Genomic DNA, 24,685 nt, shown 5'->3' with positions numbered 1-24,685 from the left:
GAAAACTGAATGATTTGAGATATAATGCTACCATCCAAAGACAGGTGTTAAAATTTCCATTGTTACCTTTGCATTTGGTAGCTTTCTTAGTGAATAAAATGAGGGATGATACAATAATTGAACAGTGAGGGAAGCAATAATTTTATACCCATGGATGCTTTTAGAGACTGGAGTTTGAAGAATTTTTTTATATGGAGGGTTTTTCAGTCCCATTTTTATTGAGATCTATTTCACATATCATAAAATTCATGCATTTCAAGCATGCTTTGGGTTGTTTTTAGTATATTCGGAGTTGTGCAGCCATCACCACAGTCTAATTTTAGAACCCTTTCATCACCCCAGAAAGAAACCCGTCCACATTATAGTCATTCCCAACTCTCACTCTTCTATCTCCACTTCACACGAAGGTTTTTGTTTTGCTTATTTGTTGATATCAATGAGCTTGATTAAATAGAAATGTTCTTGATGAAATTACATGTTTATATTTAACACAGAATACATACTATTTATGTATTTGTATGTATTCCATTTATAGCTAAAGTCACTAATGCATTTGGAGGGTTGTGTGTGAAAGATCACAATAGGACATCTATATGTTGATTCAGTTTACTGGTTTACAGTATTTTTAGACCTTCTGATTATCATGGGGAATTTAAAACTGTTGGCAAAAAACCTCTTCACTTTTAAGATGCATGTTTTAATACTTTAGTGCTGCCTAAACACATTGTGGTTTAATAAAGCAAAATGTACTCTATCAAAGCACATAAAATGCCAAGTGATATAAAAATCAATTTTTTTAATATAATAAGGCATTCGGGAACAGATTAAAAGAAAAATACTTTGAGCATTATGTAAGAACATTAAATTCCATATTTAGGTAGTGTGATTTAAGATTAATGAAATAGATTGTTCGTTTTTGCTGGCATATTTCTGTGCCAGATAACCCTCTCTGTTATTAGAACTTTTCTTTGGAATATTACTGAATTATGATTTGTGGATTATAAATAATGCATATTTGGGGAAATATTTTTATCAAGTATCAATACTGTAAGATTTTAGAACTTTCTGTACTGGTTAATATAAGGGTATATGGGGGATGGGGTAACTGGGTGATGGACATTAAGGAGGTCACATGGTATAACGAGCACTGGGTGTTATTTAAGACTAATCACTGACCTATACCTCTGAAACTAATAATATATTCTATGTTAATTAATGGAGTTTAAGTTTAAAAAAAATAAAAACTATTAAAAAATATAAGGGCATATCAAACAAATTGTAGGTACCATCTCAATTTTTCTTCCCCAATGTACCCTTATTATCTACCACATGATAAATGATAAGCATTCGCAGAATGATTGAATAAAGTTTAGTTTAGCCAAAAATAACTGGAAGTAAATGAACACATTCAATGAGATTTTTTGTTAACCATTTTGATAATTAGGATTTAGTTTACGAAACACCTTTCAGATGAAGTGTTAGATATGAAAACACCTTTCAGATGAAGTGTTAGATATTCAGCTACATTTCCATTATGATTGGAACCTATATGTATTTGCATTCTTATATAATAGTTGCTCTTACCCTCTTAAATGACATGTGTAAGTTTTATATTTTGAATATTCCATGTTAAAGCAGAGAAGTGCTTTAGAAATAAAAACTTCAGTAAAGGAGAGAAAGAAAAAGTTGAGAGTCTTTAAGAGTTTAACCTGTAGTTAACAAGAATTCTTGTATCAGGGGCGCCTGGGTGGCTCAGTTGGTTAAGCGACTGCCTTCGGCTCAGGTCATGATCCTGGAATCCCGGGATCGAGTCCCGCATCGGGCTCCCTGCTCGGCAGGGAGTCTGCTTCTCCCTCTGGCCCTCCCCCCTCTCATGTGCTCTCTCTCATTCTCTCTGTCTCAAATAAATAAATAAAATCTTAAAAAAAAAAAAAAAGATGTTGTGGTTCTAGGAGAGTGTTTCCTAACACATATTAAAAAAAAAAAAAAAAAGAATTCTTGTATCAGTTCTGAGCTTTACCCTTAAAAAGAAAAAAAGTTCCAAATATGGAAAAAAATTTTTCTTCACTGCACTCCTATAGGTATGCCTTGAGGCATACTTTGTTTTTTTTTTAATTTTATTTTTTTAATAAAATTCTAGGTTTCTCCCCCCACCCCTTATCCTCCTATAATCATTACATATACTGACATTTCTGCACAAATTGTATAAAGTAATTTTGCTGCAAAAGAAGTAATTTTGCCTTTGTGCTTCTCAGAGAACTGATAGAAAAATATTTTATTTTTCAAACGCTGTTTTGATTCATATTAAAGCACTCAGCTTATTTACTTCTGTAGCTAAACCTTGGAAGCAAAAACATTCAATCTTAAACTGAATTTTTTTCTCAAGTCAGTCTTTTTTTTTTTTTAAAGATTTTATTTATTTGACAGACACAGCGAGAGAGGGAACACAAGCAGGGGGAGTGGGAGAGGGAGAAGCAGACTCCCCGCTGAGCAGGGAGCCCGATGTGGGGCTCGATCCCAGGACCCTGGGATCATGACCTGAGCCGAAGACAGACGCTTAATGACTGAGCCACCCAGGCGCCCCTCAAGTCAGTGTTTTACTTGGTAAACATGTCTGAGACCATGCATCCCTGGCTGCTAAGCACCATGGCGGACAGGGCTAGAAAGGTAACAGCTTTATTTTGAGCAGCGGGCAAAGACAAGGCAGCACTTTATAGCTACATTGTAACTAGATCCTGCATTTCTCAAGTCAGTCTTAAGTACATTTACTTATAATTGTATTCAGCACATTTCACCATTTGTCAGTGGCATATAGAACTGTTAAACACTATGACATTTAGATGACACATAAACAATTTAAAATTTGGTTTCGGGCAAGCTAATTAAGTGGTTATATTGTCCATTGTTGTAATTAGGTAATAAATTCTAAAGTTCAAAAAAATTTTTTTTGCAAGGGCAGGTGAAGGTTTAGCAAAAGTCGTGAAAGGCCATGTTCCTGGCTATTACTGTATTTGATGCATCCTGTGTGAATTTATTAGGTAGCTGAATAGGGCCAATGCAGATCCACCCATATCCCCTTTCCCCACTTAGCACGTTTAGAATAAGAATACTGTAGATACATTTTGGCCACACAGAGAAAGTTTTAGGACAGTGGGAGAGATTCCAGGTTGTAAAGGGCTGCATTAGCAGTATTGAAGAGATTGAAAATCTACTTAGCAATATTAATTTCGCACTAACTGGTTTTTCTCTAGGATAGTAAGAACTTCCTCAGGAACCTGACAAAATTATATACAGTGTCTGTTTCATTGGTGCTTATGCAATTTCTTCATCTATAAAATGGGGATAATGTCTAGCTCAAAGGATTGCTGTGAATTAAGTAAATGCATGTGTAAAGAAATAGGAAATGTTAACATTACTATGGGTATGTGAATATTGATAATCATCCAATTTAGAAAGTAAACTACAGAAGTCTAGATATTGTCCTTGAAGGTATAGCCCTACTACAGTATATTTGAACCCTACCAATTTTTAGCTATCTAGTTAGATTAGGAAAATTAATACGTAGATACCTTTGTTTAGTGAAATCTAAATTTAATTGTAAAATTACATTCTAAAATGGAACCAACTCCTGATGAACCATATGTGAGTTATTCTATTGTGGATTATGGGCCAGCAGTTTGCTTTTGAGTGAGCAGATAAAGGATCTTGAATTGGCCATGGAACTATGGGGTAGCTATCTGGATAGGTGGAAGTCTGAAAATTCAAAGAGCAAAGAGCAAACTGGATATACATTTTCATGAAAGGCATTTAGAATAGATGGGGGCAAAGGAAAAGGAGAAAGCAAAAGGGAATCATATTTACTATAACATAGTAAACTATGGTTTACGTAGTTTTTATGTTGCAGTAAATTTTATTCAGGTTGTAAGCCGCCTCATTAGATTTTAGGATAAAGTGATAATAGCTTTATTGGCTCTGATTTGAATGAAGGTAGAATATTTATTAGTCTCAAATATTTCTAGGTACTACTCCATGTAGTGGCTAGTTAAAATCCTGCCTTATATGTCTACCGTATTAGAAGACTCATTGGTCACTATAATGTCATACCTTGGAGGATAGTGTCATGGAAAACAGCAATGTGCGTAATTTATCAAGAACATGAATATTATGGCTTAACTATGTACTCTGTTTCTAAGCATTACAAAACTTCAGAAATATGGTTATAACTTTTTATAGTATAATTTCTTGCCAGTTTCTAGATGTGGTTTTCATATTGTGCTTTAGTTATGATTATGTGTAATGTCTTTCTTCCTTGGAATATTACTAATACTCATACTAATCCTAATATTAATACGAAGACAACTAATACAAATCCAATAATAATAGCTAACATTTATTGTTTACTGTTTGCTGGGCATTGTTCTGATTGCTTTATGTATTCCTCACAAGAACCCTGTGGAGTAGGTACTATTATTATCCTCATTTTTGAAGTGAGGAACCTGAAGAACAGAGAGGTTATGTAACTAGTCCAAGTTCACACAGCTAGTATATGGCAGAACTATAATTTGAACTCAAGCAGTCAGCTCCCAGAATCTATGCTTTTAACTACCATATTATGTTGCTCCTTTCCTTATGAGTGCATTTTATTACAGGAGATTTTTGTACTAAATTTATTATAGCAGATCTTCTTGTTTTTCCGGCTTGTAAAAAAATTTCATATCTTAAGGACAAGCTGCTAGATAGCATTCTAATTTTTAATGCTTATATGAAAGTTTAGTAAGTATTGAAAATTAATATAATGTGTTCATATGCATTGTGTAAAAGCTAGTGTTTATTGCTTCACATGAAAATAATTACAAATTTAAGAATGCTAAATTAGTGCAACTAATTTGGGCTATTATTCAAATAATGAAGCAATTATTAGGTAGCATTAGTCTGTGATTTTTAAAAATTTCTATCAAAAAGCTTGAAATAAATTTAGAATTGTGTGGATTTCACCTTGGGTTGACCTTATATATTAAACATGGCAAGTGGGTATTTTCTGGTGTTTTGATTTATGTTGAACTTTGAATAACCCCTCATGATTATAATTTACTGGAAATGTTTGACATTAGCCAATTTTTGAACATTAGCCATGATATTGCCATTCTTAATACTTTTGAATTTCAGTGATTTAGAAGGTAAAATTTATTAACCAATAATTCTCTTCCTTCCAACATCCCAGTCCTCATTTCTCTCCCCTCCTGATATGGACAGACTCAATTTTTGCCAGAGCAGATATTTTTAAAAGACTTTGGGTTTATCTCAGACACTAAGATAGATAAAAATTAGAAAACATTATAGCATAGCCATTGAGAGGTGATTCATACATAAATACTGTTAGTAATATTTTAAAAAATTGTTTGAAAGACCAAAGACAAATGATGACTCACTAAAAACAATAGTGAAAATATTCCTCCCTATTAAAAAAAAAGGCGATTAATTTTTCCTAACAGAAGAAATGGGTTATAAAGCCCAAATAGAATGAATATAAAATATTGCAGTATTGTTGAGTCTTGGATATGGCATACCTTACTATTTCTGAGAAAAACTTAGTGTGCAGGTTTTGCCTGACTTCTTCCTAACTCCATTAGATAAATTCTTTTTTTTTTTTTTTTAAAGATTTTATTTATTTATTTGAGACAGAGAGAATGAGAGACAGCATGAGAAGGAGGAGGGTCAGAGGGAGAAGCAGACTCCCTGCTCTGCGGGAAGCCTGCTTCTCCCTCTCCCACTCCCCCTGCTTGTGTTCCCTCTCTCACTGTGTCTACCTCTGTCAAATAAATAAATAAAAATCTTAAAAAAAAAAAAGATTTTAAAAGTTGTATGAAGAGATTGTGTAAATTTCATGTATGTGGCTTTAAATTGGCTTTTTTCTTATATGTACAACAGAATGACTTTCTCTGCACATTAGAAATGTATGTATGTATTATTATTACCATTTTTAAAGTACTTTATTTTTAAGTAATCTCCACATCCAACGTGGGGCTAGAACTTACAACCCCGAGAACTTGAGGGTTTTAATTTTTGCTATTTTCGGTGGCTGCGTCTACCAGTACACAGTGTTTACTAACTTGTGGAAGCCCAATATCATTACGTTCCTGTCAGCTAATTAGTTCAGAGACTCTAAGGTAGAGAATTAGATAGGTATTAACATAGGTTAGCATATAGTAGTACATACAGTAGTAATATTAAAAAGTCAGATACAAACCTATACTATTTCTAGAACCTAAGACACGGAGGACCGTCATGTGTTGCAGGTTACTATATGTACAGTTTCATGCTCAACGGGCCTCATAACATGGACACCAATATCCGGGCTGGTTTTTCCTTTTGTTGTTGTTTTTGTCTTCCCCCCCCCCCCCAAAAGGATTTTATTTATTTATTTGTCAGAGAGAGAGAGAGAGAGCACAGGCAGGGGGAGCATCAGGCAGAGGGAGAAGCAGGCTCCCTGCTGAGCAAGGAGCCCGATTTGGGACTTGATCCCAGGACCCTGGAATCATGACCTGAGCGGAAAGCAGATGATTAACCGACTGAGCCACCCAGGCATGCCCGCCCCCCTTTTTTTAAAGGAGTTCTTTGGGTTCACTTCACCCGTGTAGGATTAAGATAGTAAGAGTAAGAAAAATGGCGTCAATCTGCTACTGACGGTAGTGTCCATGTTTTTGCAAATATATAGCTTGCTGTTGAACAAACCACACATCTGCATTTAAAGGTCACTTTTGCTTAGGTTGGTAAAGGCTATTCGGTGCCCGTCCCTGATTCCTATCCACATTTATTTTTATTAACATCAAAGTGCCAACTGGGGTGAAGATTTCTTTTCACAGAGGATTTGCTTCCTTTCCCTCTATGGGGAAGTTCTGTATCTTTTAAATCATTTTAAGCTGCTTCATTTGAAAAATAATTCTTAGTAGTGTGTTCATGGAGTGGATTGATTGTGGCTAGTGGGGAAATTCTCTTATGGCTTAAAGATTGCTTTTCAAGCCTGAGAAGTGGGTGAATGAAGGGAGCCCACTCCTGGTGTGTGGAGTCTGTAGTGTGCTCAGGATGATGACTGACTTCCAAAAACCACAGTGCAGCAAGACTAAAGGCATCAGGAGACCAGAAGCCACTTAATAAGAGATCAAAGAGGCTGTGTGTATATCAGCTTGAAATCCAGATAGTACAGATCAAAAGCTTGCCTTAGCGAGGCAGCTGCAGGGGGATGAGTTAGCAGGAGGCCCCAAAGATCTTAAGTCAGGCCTGATGTTGAACTTTGCGGGAATTTCATGGCTCCTCTGGAATACGAATTTGGAGGGAAAAAAAAAATCCCATTGTGTCTAATGGGGGGGAGACGGAATAGAAGGCAGGCAGCAAATGCTTGTCAGCTGGTTGGTGCTTTCTCATAGGGTGACTCCCCTTTTATTTTATTTATTTTTAAATATTTTATTGATTTATTTGACAGAGAGCAAGCGAGAGCAGGAACACAAGCAGGGGGAGTGGGAGAGGGAGAAGCAGGCTTCCCGGGGAGCAAGGAGCCTGATGCGGGGTTCGATCCCAGGACCCTGGGATCACGACCTGAGCTGAAGGCAGACGCTTAACTACTGAGCCACCCAGGCGTCCCGGTGACTCCCCTTTTAACAGATGTTTCTTAAGGACTGTTTCTGCTTCATACTAGGAGGCATTGCTGAGGAGGAGGAGATCCTGAAAATGGTGTATCTGTTGTATTACCTTTCATGAGTGTTTCACAAATAGCCGAACTGCAGATTATTAGTGTTCATGAAATAGCCACAGAGAGCTAAAATAGAGGTATAAAGATGCTCAGATTTACTGCAAAACCTGGCAGTTATGTCTCTCCTGTGAAATGCTGAACATATTCCAGGAAGTTAGTGGGTATTAGTCTAGCTGCATATCTGTCTCCCATGTAATCAAAAACAGAATAATAACTGTCAAAAAAAAAATGTTGGTCTAAAGAGGAAACTCCTTCTCCAGAGCTATTTCATCACCAGGCTTTCCCGACCTCTCTGGGTATGAGGTGTTTTGGACGTCCTCCCTTGATTCTGATGTCACCATCGAGAACCATGGTGTGTAGATGACAAGTCACAGCCCCTCCTGCAGTATGGCAGAAAGACTGAATCAGAAACACCAACAGGTATTGAGAATCTGTTTTCCCCAGGCATGGTGCTTTGTACTGCTCTGCCCTGTCTGTGGGAGCCAGGCAGTGATCAAAGAGGCCATGCTCTCTCCAGTGAGGGCCAGGAAGTGGTGCTGTCTCCTTGTGGTACCAGAGGCCTAATTTGTTAATGATGCATGAAAGGGGATTGGCTGCCTGATCTTTATATACCATTTTCTAGGGCTCAGATTTCCCTTTCAGCTGTTCCTTTTGTATTTTCCCTTAGTCAGATACGACATTCTCTCGTACGCCACTGTGAGCATATAGGATGGTTAACAGCACTAGCTTAGAAGTCAGAGGGGACCAGGTTTTCATTCTGGCTGTGCCTCCCTACTAGGACTTTGGACAGGCTTTGGTTAGTCTTTCTTATTCTCAGTTTACTAAAATAATCATCTCGGAGCTAGAAATAATATTTGCCTTATAAAGTTGTAAAGACTAAATAAAAGACGTATATAAATGCCCACACTTTCCTAGGCATAAAATAACATGTTACCAGTTACTGAAAAATGATTATTCTGAAAAACAGAATCTGAGCACACAGTGGCTATACCTGTTACTCATTCTCTCCTTCAAAATAATTTATTGTTTGTTTAATATGAGCTAGTATGGGGTATATACAGATGAAAAGAGATGTTAAAGATCTTTGACAAATGTATATTGAGCATCATCTATGGCAGGCACTGTTCTGGACATGGAGAATATAGTAGTGAACAAAATAAACCATAGACTCCATGTCCTCATGGAGTTTAAATTCAATTGGGAGTAGAGAGTCAGTGGATAAATAAACATATGTTATATACACTGAAGGAAGAGAACAACTCTATATAATAAATTATGGTTTTAGCAGTGCTGGAAGTGAGACTAAGCCTCTGTGATGATTGCTTTTTAGGATTCAGAGGGACCTTCCAGGGAACTGAGGTATGCCTTGTAGACAAACAGGTAGTGGACATAGGAATGTCCCGGGATTGATTACTTGGTCCTTATTTCAAGTCTTGTTCTTCTTCTTTTTTTTTTTTTTTTAGTGGCTGTTAACTGTATGTACCTCTGTCTAAACTTTTGAGTTTTATTCCTTTTAATGAAAAATCCTTTGAGAAACTTTGTGTTCTCCTATTTTATTTGGAAAACAGGACACCATTTCACATGGTAATAATAGCCCATGATTATGGATTATATACTGCTTACACTGGGTCAGACATTGCTTACAGCCTTGATATATACATGAACTGATTCAATCATCCCCACAAACCCATGAGGTAGCTCCTGTAATCGTCTTCATTTTATGGCTGAGGAAACTTGGTAACAAGAGGTTAAGGAATTTGCTCAAGATCACCCAATTAGTCGGGAGTGGAGCTGGGCTTCTGAGCTCCAGTGGTGTGAAATACAGCCTTCAGACCAGAAACGACACTGATTCTTCATAACCATGGCTTAACACAATGATAAATGACAAAAAATTTCCAGTTGTCTTTCCAGAGAAAAGTACTTATTACAATTCCAAAAGACTTACTTGAGATCATTTCTTGTGGTTCCTTGCATTGACTCCTCCCACCTGGCCAAAGCTCTTTAGAGACCTGGCGGCTTTCTTCACCGCCAGAGAGTACAAACTGTTGTGTTACGTCCTAGATTTCCTAGCAGGACTCTGTGGCCTTTCTCCTGTACATTTTCAAAGTTGGCAAAGTTTTATTCTTCATGTTACATGCTGCATATTACAGAGTATTGGCTTCCCGTTCAAGGATTTTTCTTAAAAATCACAGAATTTTTTCTACGGAGTGCAGGGCATACTGTGTCCTTGATACGGCCGTGTGTGTCAGCAAACCTCCCAGCCTAGGGACGGTTTCTGTCTTTCAGTGTCTGCTCCAAGGGACAAAGAGGGCTGAGGACGCCATGCTGCTCTGACCCTCTCTTCAGATGCAGAGGTCTATGTATCTGGAGAGTTACAGGGTCAGCTCTTTATTTTCACGTGTTACCATGTAAGCATAATATCACCAATGGTTTAGTAGTTAATAGCACTGTTGGTTTAAATCACATATGTTCAGTTGAGTTTAAAAGACGGTTAACTCAATGGTAATTGTTAACTCCTCAGTCCCATATTTCCTGCTGACTTCTCCGTCATCATCTTCACAGTGGTAAGTATTGAACAGTAACAGTACTTTATGAAGTGACCTCTATGGACTTAGAAAGCACCTTTCGTGACCTGTGTCATTTAATGCTTTGCACAGCTCTGTGAAATCTATTGTTCTTCTCACTTCACCAGTGAGAAACCCAAGTCTCAGCTAGTATGTAGAAGTGCTTAGGCTGAGAATGATTTGTTGGGAAAATGAAAATAAATTCCAAAACTAACATTAGAAAAGCTTTTTCAAGTTTTGTGTGTCTGCATTTTCCTGACATCATAATAACTTTCAACTAATGTAGTTTCCCCCCGCACCCCCGGAAGATATTATGATATTATTTATAAATTCATTTTTCTACTTAACAGTTTTTTGAACAAAATACACGTAAAATTGACCATCTTAACATGTGCAGTTCTATAGTGTGATGTATATTCACATTTCAAGTAACGTAATTTTAATAGAGGGTGTGACTTTGTACTTGAGTACTACTGTCTGCCCAGTGGACATTTCAGCCAGATGATGGAACTTTTAGGTAAAGAACTGTTGTATGGTTTGTTTGTTTTATTTTCGTTAAAACCAGAAAAAGTCCTGGGCCAGGAGTGAATGGGAAACAATTACAGTATGACAAAAAATTTTCAAGAGATAAAACATTCAGGCAACAGATCTAATAGCCAAGGAAAATACCTAATCGGAGACTAGAAAGGATAAGAGAAAGAAATAATCTTCAAGAAGTGACTTCCACGGGACTCCTGCTTGAACCATTTCAATTATTATGGTGCTTAAAAATAGACTTTTAAAAAGTACCAAGCTATGCAGAATAAAATTATGTGCAAGCTGATGTATTTTTCTTCCTCTTTACAATATATTTTGTTTTTTTAGCAAGTTTCTCTGTCCACTTCTCTTCCATTGCACTTTTAATTGCCTTATGTGCTGTGCTTACTCTGCTGCTCAGGGACTGTTTAGTTCTATGCATGATGCATGGAAAAATCTATTCTTAACGCCTAATAGTATTTAGGAAGTAGTAAGACACAAGGAGCCAGGAACCATATCAGTTTAATCTATGTTGAGTGCACTGAATGTATTTTGTGGGTACTTTGTACATGATGGTGTTGTGGTAATTGGTATGATTAGTGTAATACTTGGCTATATTATAAAATAGTTAAAAATGGGATTAGATTCTGATAAGGTAGCTTGCCCATTATTCATTAAATCATTTATTTATTGCCTAGCATTCACTATAAATACATTTATTTCTCTTTCCTAAAACTAAATGCTTAGCTTGTTGGTCAAATCAGAAGCTCTTTTAGTATAATTAATTACATCCCACTATCTTAAACCAGAACTATTCTAGTGATTTTAATTCGACTAATAGTCCCTGACATGTCTTTTGATGCAATCTAAAAACGGCAAAGAAAAAAAAAAAAGTTGTTTTAAGACTCACCGTATAAAAAAAAAGGCACGTGTCCTAAATACTTTGTTTTATGTTTTTGTTTCGATTGTAGAATACTCAGGAAGTTAGATCTTGTGTAGTCACTGCCCTTTTTATGAGTTCTGAAAAGACATCACTAACTAAAATTATACCATATTTGTGACTATATTGTGCATCTTTTTTCATTACCGATGCTGTTTTGAATTAACTTTCACATCATACCCTACTTTTTATAGTGGTTTTCTGAATGTTTTGGTAGAAATTAATGACAAATTTGACTCAAGGTACTCTGTCAAATTTAGTTACAGGATTTTGGAGTTGGGGAAACAGATCCTAAGTGTCATATATCCAATGTTCTCATTTTACAGTTGAGGAAACTGACTCAGAGAAATGAACTTGTGAAATTAGACACAGCCAGGCTGGCACCAAGCTGGGGCTCAAAACTGGTCCCCTGACTTGGGATCCACACCCATCCTACCACTAGTGGATTGAATAGCTGTCTTCCTTGTCTTTCTCCCCTATGTCTATTTTCCCCTTAAAAAAAAAATATCCTTGGATTCTGTTTCCTGATTGACATTGCTCACAATGGAAATTTTAATTCATACCAGCTGTACACCAGAGCTTCTGCAGATAACCATTTTTTCTTTACAATATCTCTGTGTGTGTAAAATAATCTTTCCTTTGCCTTTGTACCAATTCTTTCTTCTGCCTACCTCCAGGATGGAAGAGTTCTTCCATCTTAAAAAATCTTAAAAAAAAATCTTAAAAAAAATCTTAAAATAATCTTTAAAAAAATTATCAAAGGTAATCTATACGTAATGTTTTTGGTTTTTTTTAATTTTTTTTTTTTAAAGATTTTATTTTTTGACAGAGAGAGACACAGTCAGAGAGGGAACACAAGCAGGGGGAGTGGGAGAGGGAGAAGCAGGTTTCCCACGGAGCAGGGAGCCCGATGCGGGGGCTCGATCCCAGGACCCCGGGACCATGACCTGAGCCGAAGGCAGATGCTTAACCGACTGAACCACTCAGGTGCCCCTATACGTAATGTTTTTTATTATCGACGTGTAGTTGACATACGATGTTGTTTCAGGTGTGCAATGTAGTGATACGACAATTCTATATATTTCTCAGGGCTCACCATGATGTGTAGTCGCCACCTGTCTCCTTACAATGTTATTAAATATTATTGACTATATTCCGTATGCCCTACTTTTCATTTCCCTGACTTATTTATTTTATAACTGGAAGTTTGTACCTCTTAATCCCCTTCACCTATTAGCAACCACCAGTTTTCTCCTCTGGCAACCACCAGTTCTATTTGTCTGTTTAATTTGTTTTTTAGATTCTACATCTAAGTGAAATAATATGGTATTTGTCTTTCTGTGTCTCACTTACTTCGCTTAGCATAATGCCCTGTAGGCTCATCCATGTTGTCACAGAATGGTGAGATTTCATTCTTTTTTTAGTGGATGAGCAATATTCCAGTGTGTGCGTGCGTGTGTGTGTGTGTGTGTGTGTCACATTTTCTTCATCTATTCATCTACTGATAGACACTTGGCGTTGCTTTCATATCTTGGCTGTTGTAAATCCCAGCAGTAGGATTACTGGATCATAGGGTTGTTTTCTTTTTTCTTTTTTTTTGTTTTCAGTTTTTCTAGGATATTTTTATTTTTCATTTTTTGAGGAACCTCCATACTGTTTTCGATAGTGGTTGCACCAATTTACTTTTGCACCAGTAGTGTATGAGGGTTCCCTTTTCTCTTCATCCTTGCCAACACTTGTCATTTCTTGTCTTTTTGATACTAGCCATTCTTACTAGGGTATGAGGATACCTCATTGTGGTTTTGATTTGCATTTCCCTGATGATTAGTGATGTTGAGCTGTATATATTCTTTGGGAAAATGTCTATTCAGGTCCTCTATCTATTTTTAAAAATTTTTTTGGGCTGGAGGAGGGGCAGAGGGAGAGGAAGAGAGAGAATTTTAAGCAGGCTTCATACCCAGCATGGAACCCCACGGGGGGGCTTGATCTCACGACCCTGAGATCATGACCTGAACTGAAATCAAGTCGGACACTTAACCAATTGAGCCACCCAGGCGGCCCTATACGTTTTTTAATCAGATTGTTTTTTGGTGTTGAGTTGTTGAAGTTCTTTATGTATTCTGAATATTAACCCCTTATCAGATATGTCATTTGCAAACACCTCCCATTCGCTAGGTTGCCTTTTCGTTTTGTTGATGGTTCTCTTTGCTGTGCTAAAGTTTTTATTCTGGTATAGTCCTAGTAGTTTATTTTTGCTTTTGTTTCCCTTGCCTGAGGGGACCTGTCCATAAATATGTTGGTTAAGCCGATGTCTAAGAGATTACTGCCTGTGTTTTAGGAGTTTTATAGTTTCAGGTCTCATATTTAGGTCTTTAATCCCTTTTGAATTTATTTTTGTGTATGGGGTAAGAAAACAGTCCAGTTTCACACAGCATGTAGCTGTCCAGTTTCCCCAACACCATTTATTGAAAATACTGTCTTTTCCCTTTGTATATTCTTGCTTCTTTTGTCATAGATTAATTGGCCATGTAAGCATGGGTTTATTTCCAGGCTCTATGTCCTGTTCCACCGATCTATTAGACACACATTTTTATCTGAAATAAAATATGGTCTATCTCTTTGCCATTCTGCTATAAAAACTCCTATTTCCTTAATGCTTTTAAAAGTTAGGGTTTTGAGTACAGAAAAACCAGACATTGTTCTTTATTTTGAATCCATGGAGTTAAGTCATTGTTTACATCTTGATTTCTGTTTTTCTGCATTAGAGTAATACTGCAAAGCATAGAAATGTTGACTGTCAGAACAGTCCATGGTATATGTCTCATGTTCCTCTTTAAAAAATACCTCTGCCAATTTTATTAAATGTGACCACTATTCTTATTCATTTCTTCAGTCTCCTCTTTATGTAACATTCCTTTCTCCATGCCTTTCCACTGAGCTTGCCATATTTGCTTGCATGGATTTGTGGTTTTACTTACAGAGCAGCTTCATGGCTAGAGCTCCCCACATCTTCAGGTTGATCTCTCTCTCTCAGAGCCCACATTTCAACTGAGCCACCATTGTGCCCCGGGTGATGCCCCTGCACCTTGCCTTAGTTTATGTGAACTCTGATCTCTTTGATCTGTGGGAATGTACCCAAATACTCATGTACTACATTTTATAGACACTGCAGAGACTTTGGAAATTATGCCCATCCATTTGGGCATGAGTACTGTCATATGTTTGTTCATGTAAAGGTGTCTTTAGCTCACCAAATGAATGGATTCTCTAGAACGCAGATATAAATTAAAATTTGGCGAACAAAGGCATGTTTGATTTGTACATACAGCCATGCTACACATTTTGTGCTGACTTCATCAGTGAGGTACCGAAATACAAACCTGTGATGGCCAAGTGTGGTACGTAAGGGACTCAACTTTGCACACTTTGGCAAGGCAATAAATATTATCTTCTAACAATTCGCCTTCTTTCAATATTAATTCATTTCGCAAATACCTGAAGATAGAGAAGCTGTATCACTTAGAGGCTAAGAGCATAAACCCTGGAACTTAACCAGCTGGTTTAAATTCTGGCTCTGCCATTTATCAGCTGTGTGGCTCGGTTAATTTTCCTCTTAGTTTTCTCATCTTGAAAGTAGGGATAATAATGGTACCTACCTCATGGTGGTTTGAAGGTTAAATGAATTCTAATAAGTAAGATCCCTAGAACATTCCTGGCATGGCAAGAACTCAGTCAGTGCTGTTGTTCTTACTCACCTATGATGGGATGTGTCCTTTGCCTTTGATGTACTTAACAGTCCAGTGAGGAGAGAGACACTAAATAGTTTCAGTCATTCAATATTTCAACTACTATTGAGTACCTTCCATATGGCAGTCACTGTAGTAGGTCCTGGAAATAAAGCAGCAAATAAGCAAACATACCCTTGCTCTCGTGAAGCTTATTTTTAGTAGGTAAGACAGTTAAAATAATTTCTGTAAAATGTCAAAAGTGTTAAAATAGAGAAAATGCAAGGTGCCATGGATACATCTAGCAGGAGGACCTAACTTATTCTGGGAAGTATGGGACAGTAAGGAAAACAATATTATGACAAATGCTCTGTGGAAGTCCTCTTTGGGGTTAGGGGTATCACCGAGTAGAAAGTTCCTGAGTCAGCTTTGGGGAGTCAGGGAAGGCTTCTCATTGGTGGAAACACACTGGAGCTGAGTCTGGTGGCAAAGATGGAGAGAAGCGGCAGTGGGGCAGGGAAAAAGTATTCCTGGCAGGTGGAATGGTTTGTCAGATGTCACGAAGGCATGTCAAAGCATTACATAGTCCTTGGATTTCAGTAGTTCTGTATTGTTGGGACAATGTTCGGGGCAAACAGGGATGGGCAATGGTATATAAGGGGAGAGCAAGAGGAGTTTAGACTCATCTGCAGATCCGAGGGAATTGCTCTACCAAACAGTTAGGACTTAATCCTGAGGGCAGTTGGGTGTTACTGAAGTGTTTCAAACAGAGAAGAAATTTTATTAATTTTATTGATTATTTTTATTATTTTTAAAAAGATTTATTTATTTGAGAGAGAGAGAGGGAGAGTGCAAGCCAGGGGGAGGGAAGGGCAGAGGGAGAGGGAGAGCAAATCCCCAAGCAGACACCATGCTGAGCATGGAGTGCTCAGGATTCCAGGACCCAGAGATCATGACCTGAGCCGAAATCAAGAGTCAGCCATTTAACTGACTGAGCCACCCAGGTGCCCAGTTTTTATTTTTTTAGAGAGAGAGCATGTGCGTGAGCAGGGGGTTGTGGGCACTAGGAGAGGGGGGAAGAGAGAGAATGTTAAGCAGGCTCCATGCCCAGTGCAGAGCCTCATGCAGGGCTTGATCTTATGACCCTGAGATCATGACCTGAGCCAAAATCAAAAGTTGACGCTTAACTGACTGAGCCACCGAGGAGCCCCACATTTTTATTTTTAAAGAGTATTCCTTTATCTCTATGGAAAATAGACTGGATGCGGGCAAGATCGGAGATAGGGAGATTAGCAGTTGCCCAGGCAAGAAATAATGAGAAGCTGAACCAAGGTAGCGGCAGTGGAAATGGAGAGAAAGGGTCAGATAGAAAAGATAGAAGATCAAATTGGCATGCTTTAGCCAGCAACTAAGTGGAGGGGTGAGGGGAGAGGGATTAAGTGAATGCTTGGGTATATGGTAATGCCACTCGGATTATTATGGGAGAGAAGTCTGTCAACTTGGATTTCCCCTACATGGAAACATCCTGTGTTTATAATATCAAACATGAATGTCACTTCAGCAAACCTCAAAAATTCTTATATGCACTTTCCTTCAGGCGGTACAGTGACTGTATTCACTTGTGAGACAGAGCAGTTATTTGGGTTTTCAGGATTTCATAGCTAAGTAGTGAGAAGAATTCAAGTCAGATCTCCTGTCTTCTGGTCTGGTGTTCTGAGGGAGGTTAGCTGTTCTCAATTGATTGTAGGAGTTTGATAATATTTTTAAGAGCTGTAGGGAGCACCTTTCATAAACGGTTGAGTTGAGGCAAACATAGGGGATACGGTTATAACTTGTATAATAATATAAGGCTTTTGAATAAAGAAAAATCCTTCAGAAGAGAATGGCTGGCATAGTAAAAGATGCTGTTCTTGTGTTCTGTGATTAGTCTTTAGTGCCCTCTATTGACTGCTTAGTCTAAAACAATGTTGATTCTGGAAAACAATGTTCCTCGCAGTGTTATGTACCAAAACAGGAAGAATTAGAGGTATTAAAATTGCGATAAAAGGTGATAAAAACTGATGGGGACTTTAAAAAAAATCTGCATGGGGTCTCAAAGTTGGGTAGAGGTCTTAAGAAATATCGCCATAACATTTTGTTTGCTGCAACATGGGTATGCTATTGTGGGCTAGATTTTCAGAAAACGGACCTTCCTGATGACGAGTAGCCTAAATCAGGCTGGTCTTTCAGCATTTTTTATGCAGCAAAGCCTCAAGAATAGCAGTTGCCCCAGTAGGCAGCAAGCAGCTGCTCGTTTTCCATAGGGCGGGTACTACATGTGATGAGCATGGAAGGAAATGACCGTTCCTCATTAAAGCAACTTCGTTCAGCTACATGGGAAATCACACAGAAAAGTCATCACAGAAAATGAAATAGTGATTATACATAATGGGGCATCTTCAGAAGTGGATGGTTTGTCTTTTTTTTTTTAATGACAAAGGAGCTGCCCTTTAGTTCTCTCTTCCAGGAAAAGGGGTGGTAGATTAGACTTAGTGTTGAGAATAACTAGAATAACTAGAGGTCTAAGCCTGAATAAATTTTAGTGAGCAGGCACACCTGGTATAGTTTAAGGTCTAAAGAAGACCACTTTGTATAAATGAATGCTCACCGTGACTTTTCTATAATAAGGGAAATCTGTTAATCGTTCTGTTTCTGGTATTGCCCGGTTAATCTTTCTTTGAGATGTTTCTAATTATCATTTCAGCTGGTTGCATTTTGAAAGCCTATTCACCTAATTGGGGTAAAAAATAGTGCTTTTTGATTTGGTGTTATATGAAGCTGCAGAGATTGCTTGCATCATGCTGGTGAAATCATTTATTTGCTTTTGGTATATTTTACTGTTGCAATTTTCTCTAAGAAAGCTTAGTAATTATTAATATGAAGTAATGCTAGTTGCTTTCTGTGCATTTCATGAAGGGAATATGCTATTATGTAGTTTCCCTTCCCCCCTAATAAAAAAGCCTTTCATCACAAACTGACATCCTAAATGAAGGACATAATTGTACAGCTTATTTATTAGTGTGTCAAACTTAAAATGTAATGGTTTCATATTTCAGAATGAAAAGTGTGTTGTGATTCATGGTTGCCGGTGACAAAATAGACAGCTCTTTTACATCTGCACTGATTGCCTGCTGATACACCACTGTACTTTTTTTGTTGTTCTTTTCTCTTCCTATGCAATAGCTCCCTCTACTTGAAAATATTGGTGTAATTATAGTTTAACACTATGTACTTTATTAGTGAGTACTCGTGACTATTTTTACTTTCCATACTCTTCATAAATATGAAGTGTTATGCATCAGAGCATGCTAGAGATTTACCAAGAATCTCTTGACCTTGGAACAGAAAAGCAAGGTTAAGGAAAGTAAGATAAGTTATGTTTGAAGGCATTTTTCAAGGAATTAGCTGTGTAGCTTTTGTTGATTTACATATATTTGGTTAAAATTCCATATAGTACTTGAAAATGAACCTTGATGTCTGAAACACAGAGGTCTATGAAAAATGGATCAGAAAACTTCAAAAGAACCATCAGCCACTTCACACTGACAGCCTGGAACTTGGCAAATTCTCACTTTGTTAATTCCAAAGTCTTCAGATTCTAACACAAAACATGACCTCTCATTTGTCAGGAAGGGTTCAACAGTAGTAGAATCTCATGTTACTACACCTTCCCTTTATGGAACAGTATGTGCATAATGAAACAATAGGAACAAAATAAACAAAAACAAAGTGTTTCACCTGGGATTTGATGATTTTTTTCTCTCTCCCTTACTAAGTTTGATGTTCAGTAATTGTACCATTATTTTAATGTGGAGCAAGTGACAGAACATGGTGGTCAAGAGGAAGGACTTGGGAGCCAGACTAGTTGGGTTTGAATCCTAAGCTCTGCCACTTACCAGATGGGTAATCTTGGCAAGTTTCCTTAACTCTCTGAGCCTTAGTTCCCTCATCTGTAGAAACATAGACAAGTGTTAGAGTAAAGCACTTAAAATAGAGTCTGACATATAGTACTATATATCAGTGTCCAATAAAATAAAAAATAATGGGCTATAAATTGGTTCTTATTAACCACATGTATTTATTGAATGTCAACATTATCTTTAGGGCTGCTTAATAAAAAGAAAAATGGGGCCCTCCCAGTGGATGAGAGTTATTTACACACTGGTTTTGTTCATGAAATGACACTGGTTTTCTTGTATCAGAATAGTTCTCACCGTGGGGTCCCTATACCATGTTACAATTTATATATTATCAGTTACACCTATGTTATTTTAAAACTACTTTTTTCATGCAGTGGAATATTCCGTGGATTCCATATCTTTTTTGAACTTCCTTCATTTGGCAGGAGGATTTTATACTGGTGGAATACATAAAAAATGAAGTATCATTTACCATAGTACACTTCTCTTAGAGCCTACATATTGCCCAAGAGCAGACTTGTCTTTGGTCTGTAGTATGACTGTGCTTGAGGATGTCAGAGAATCTTGCTCAACTGTCATCAGACTTTTTGTGGCCCAACAAAATACCAGTCACCAAAAGTTCAAAGAAGAAATGTGTAGGTATTGAACACTCAGACATGTAACTGAAATTGTTAGATGATGTTTCCACCTTGATATAAGCTGATATTTGTGTGGATGTATAGAGTGATACTGTAATAGATTTTGACGTCTTTGGAAGAATATCACGAGAATGCTGGATACTTAATGTAAATAGTCAAATGAGATTCACGAGTGTATGTGTTTTCGGAAACTGACTTATCTTTCTTCTTGGCTTGATCCTTAGGACCCTTTAGATCCCACAAGATCAGTGATTGTGATCCGTTCCCTGGTGGCACATGGTGTCGCAGAAAGAGGGGGAGAGCTGTTACCTGGAGACCGCCTGGTCTCAGTTAATGAATACTGTTTGGAAAACACCACACTTGCTGAAGCTGTGGAAGTGTTGAAAGCTGTGCCACCAGGCATCGTACGCCTTGGCATCTGTAAGCCTTTGGTGGTAAGTGTTCAGTTTTGTTAATATAGGACGTGATAATAGTGTAATACTTAAGAACATGGATTTGGTTTCGAATTCCTCTTCATGGCTTACTCTGTGTACTAATTCAAGTTTCTTGTGTCCTCGACTTAAAAAATGAGAAACATAATGTCTATCTCCTAAGATTCTGGGGGCTAAAGATTATATTCATAAAGTGCTTGCACATTATTGTATAAATAGGAGCTGCTAACATTGCTAGTCCTTTTATCACTTTTACTACTATTTTTATCTTCATGATATTAGCACAGATCTGTATGTTCTCATCACATTCCTTATGATGTAAATTAAAATAAGTCTATGCATTTTAACTTTCACTTGGGAATGATGTGGAAATGGCATGATAAGCTGAAATCCACTTAACTATATTGTTTTAACCATAGGCAATGAGATTTTAATACGCTTTTCTGCCCATCAAAGTGCCTCGTAACCCCTAGCATCTAGAACTCTATGTGGTCAGATCATCTTGAAGTTCTCTTACTGCTTAATCTTATGTCAGATTAGTGCTTATGACTAAGGGCCATATTACAATTAGGGTGCTTTTGAGGTTCCCCAGTGCAACAGAATATTCGACGGTAATTTGCAAGCAGTATGAAGATATTATTGAGTGCTTACTGTATGTATTTTAAAACCTTTACATGTATTAACTAACTTAAACCTCCTGGCAACTTGAAGAGGTTACAGATTACAGATGAGCCCATCAGGACACACAGAATTGAGCAACTTATCCGCAGTGATGTAGCTAGTAAGGGCAGAGTTGGGATATAAACTCAGGTGGCTTCAGACCACAGTGCTATATATTTAACTTGTTGCGAAGTTTAGTTTGCAGGCAGCCTGTCTGGAAATCGGTAGCTGGTCTTAGTAAAGTGTTAAGCTGGATTTCAAGAAACCTGGACTCCGTTTCTAGCTTTCCTATGAGTCAGACCAGTGGGTTTCAACAAAAAGATATGTACTATACATAAGGATCACCTGGGAGATGGTTAAAATGCAGTTTTGGAGGTCCTACTCTCAGAGATTCTCATCTTGTCATTGGGATGTGCTATTTAGGGATCTGCCTCTTCAGTGAATCACCCGTGTAATTCTGATGCAGAATTTCACACTTTGAGAAACATTATCTTAGTAATCTGATCATAGGTATACCACTTCCCTTCTCTGAGCCTATTTTTTCATCTCTGAAAAGACCGAACAAGACTAGAGGAGTCCTAAAGTCTTTCTTAACTCTAAGACTCTATCATTCTATTAATATGCTATATGACTATGTTAACATACTACATGTGTCCTTATGTATAGGTAAATATAGATACGTGTGTTCACTTATAGATATATAGGTATAGATATATAGAGATAGATCCTGTATTACACATAGTATTTATGCATTGGGGAACCTCAACATGGCCTTCATGAATTCCCCATAAAGATGCCAGTATATTATACTATCAGACACTCTAAATATTTCAAAATAGAGTATAGCACATAGCTAATCAAGTTCTTGACTTTGTATTCTATATTTGGTGTGTGGGTGTTGCCATAGCCAACGTGAGACACCAGGAGATGCTGGTTTGATTTCTGGGCAAATTAAGTTGTGGGGAGGAACTTGATATATATATATATTTTAAGATTTTTTTATTTATTTGCGAGAGAGAGAATGAGAGACAGCATGGGAGGGAGGAGGGTCAGAGGGAGAAGCAGACTCCCTGCTGAGCAGGGAGCCTGATGTGGGACTTGAACCCCGGGACTCCAGGATCATGACCTGAGCCGAAGGCAGTCGCTTAACCAACTGAGCCACCCAGACGCCCGGAACTTGATATTTTTATGGGGATCTCATCTTCTTGGTATTTTGTTTGTTGGCGGGGGAGGAGGGTGTTGCTGTCTAGATTTTCCCCGATGATTACTTGCCTGATTATTCGGGCTGCCAGAGGAAATCCCAAACTGTTTTATGTCCTGGAGGACTTAAATAGCATGACTTTACTCTGAAGCAGTTTAGGGATGTGTCAGGCGGTGTAAAAAAACAGAGCTTAGTTACTGGCTGGGTGTGGATTCCTGTGCTATTTCTGGCAGAGGGAGAGCTGCAGAGACTTCCGGCTATCAGTGCCACATTCTGAGGGGGTTTTGGAACGTAGTAATCCTGAGGCGGTCCTCTGCCTAGGCTTCTCTTCGTGAGTAGAAGGCTTCCAGGATACTTGGGAGTGGGAAGCCACAAAAGGGATGAAGACAAAGGTCACTTTCAGGACTGTAAAAAATTCTTAGTGGAGGGACACCTGGGTGGCTCAGTCAGTTAAGCTTTGGCCTTCGGCTCAGGTCATGATCTCCGGGTCCTGAGATCGAGTCCTGCATGGGGCTTCCTGCTCAGCAGGGAGTCTTGCTTCTTTCTCTCTTCCTCTGCCCCTCCCCACTGCTCATTCTCTCTCTCTCTCTCAAATAAATAAAATCATTAAGAAAAAATTCTTAGTGGAATTACTACTAATTCCTTCTTTAACATCTGGGTGCCTTTAGCAAAACTGTTGGCTCAGGAACTGTAAAGAGTGAGGCATTGATCTTCGTTAAGGTCTGTCTCTCTGGTGGTCCACTTGGTGGCCACTTAACCTTATCATGTAATGTTTACTGAGCATTCATTCAGGCCTCTGCAGAAGTGGGGTAGAGAGTGTGAAGAAGGTGACCCAAAATCAGCTGGGGCCAGAAAGCCTGTGGAATATATAAAAGTTAGGAGAACACGATTTTTTATTAAGTCATGTATTATATAGATATACATTGTCTATGTAATGTGTTTCATATTATATATTTTCATGTTAACCATGAATGGGGCTTATCTTCTCTTTTCTACAAATTCATCTCAGACGTACCAGATCCAAAAAATGAATGAACTGACTTCAGTTAAAAACTGCATTGTGTCTTCAGAGCTAATGGGTCAGAGCCGGCAGTGGAATGCTTGAGCCAGGCAGCTGGGGGGTTTTGCTCAGTTCCGTGATCTGCAAGGCTGTGTGTCCTTGGGCCAGTTATTTAACCTCGTCAGCCCCCACTTCCTTGTCTGTATGTGGGGACTGCATGGCGTGGTAGTTGAGATCCCAGGCCCTAGAGCCAGTTACGTAACTTTTTACGCCTCTGTAAACTAGTGTTAATAAGAGTACCTACCTCTTAGAATGTATATTAATATATTAATAAATACACTAAATTGAATATTTAAAATGCTTAAACCTATGCCTGGCACATAGTGTCATAAATACGTATGTGTTGCCATTATTTTTATATAAATATATAAATTCCTGACTTGGATTGCTGTGAAGATTAAGCTGAGACAAAGCATATGAAGTGTTTACCCTCGATTGTGATTTAGAGCTAGAACTTCATAAATAGTAGCTGTGTTCTGACCTAGGACTGCTATTGAGCTGGTAAACACTAGGATGGCTGAACCTTTTCTGATGGCAAGTGACTGCACTGTACCTTGGTTAAATATTTTGAATATTACCCTGTGTATACTGATACATTTCCTTTTTTAAAAAAGATTTTATTTATTTATTAGAGCGAGAGCATGAGTGGGGGGAGGGGCAGAGGAGGAGGGAGAGAATCTCAAGCCGACTCTGCACCAAGCACAGAGCCCGACGTGGGGCTTGATCCCACACCCCTGAGATCATGACCTGAGCCGAAACCAAGAGTTGGACGCTCAACCAAATCAGCCACCCAGGTGCCCCTATACTGATATTTCTTAATATTAAGGCCCTTTTTGGGGATGTTTTTTAATTTAAGGAATACTTTCTTTTCCCCACATAATATGTCTCTCTTCAGTCAGATCTTCTTTCACAGTTTTCTCCTTAAATATGCTGTACAGTCTTTTTTAGTTTAATGAGGTAATTTACTGGTTCTTCCCCCCTTTGTGAATAATGTCTTATTTTCAAATTAGCTATTGCTGAAGTAGAGGTAATGATACTGACTTGGTAATTTGATCTTATATCTGACAAATGTGTGAAACTCTAGTTTGTGCTCCTGTTGAATTTGAATTTTCTTTTTTAAAAAAATTATCTACCTGTCTGTCTGTCTACCTACCTACCTACCTACCTACTTTATCTATCTATCTATCTATCTATCTATCTATCTATCTATCTATCTATCTATCTATCTATCTATCTATCTATCT

General features: G+C 37.9%; 1 protein-coding gene and 1 non-coding gene across 9 annotated transcripts in view; one reads left to right on the top strand and one right to left on the bottom strand.

The window, feature by feature from the left end:
• Positions 1-24,685, top strand: part of PATJ (PATJ crumbs cell polarity complex component) — a 353,127-nt gene that overhangs the window by 75,735 nt on the left and 252,707 nt on the right. For all 8 annotated transcript variants that reach the window (XM_035018405.1, XM_035018407.1, XM_035018410.1 and 5 more), the window contains exon 18: positions 20,314-20,523. In XM_035018405.1, the coding sequence (XP_034874296.1) occupies positions 20,314-20,523 (210 nt within the window). The remainder of the gene's footprint in view (positions 1-20,313; positions 20,524-24,685) is intronic.
• LOC118020465 lies at positions 2,611-2,741 on the bottom strand. The gene has a single exon (XR_004681900.1). It is a non-coding gene; the product is annotated as a small nucleolar RNA SNORA63 (small nucleolar RNA).

This window comes from Mirounga leonina, unplaced genomic scaffold, assembly GCF_011800145.1.
Source record: "Mirounga leonina isolate KUSES-001 unplaced genomic scaffold, KU_Mleo_1.0 Mir_173, whole genome shotgun sequence".
Taxonomy (NCBI): domain Eukaryota; kingdom Metazoa; phylum Chordata; class Mammalia; order Carnivora; family Phocidae; genus Mirounga; species Mirounga leonina.
The sequence above is the reverse complement of the archived record's forward strand: the minus strand, read 5'-3'. Positions and strand labels throughout refer to the sequence as shown.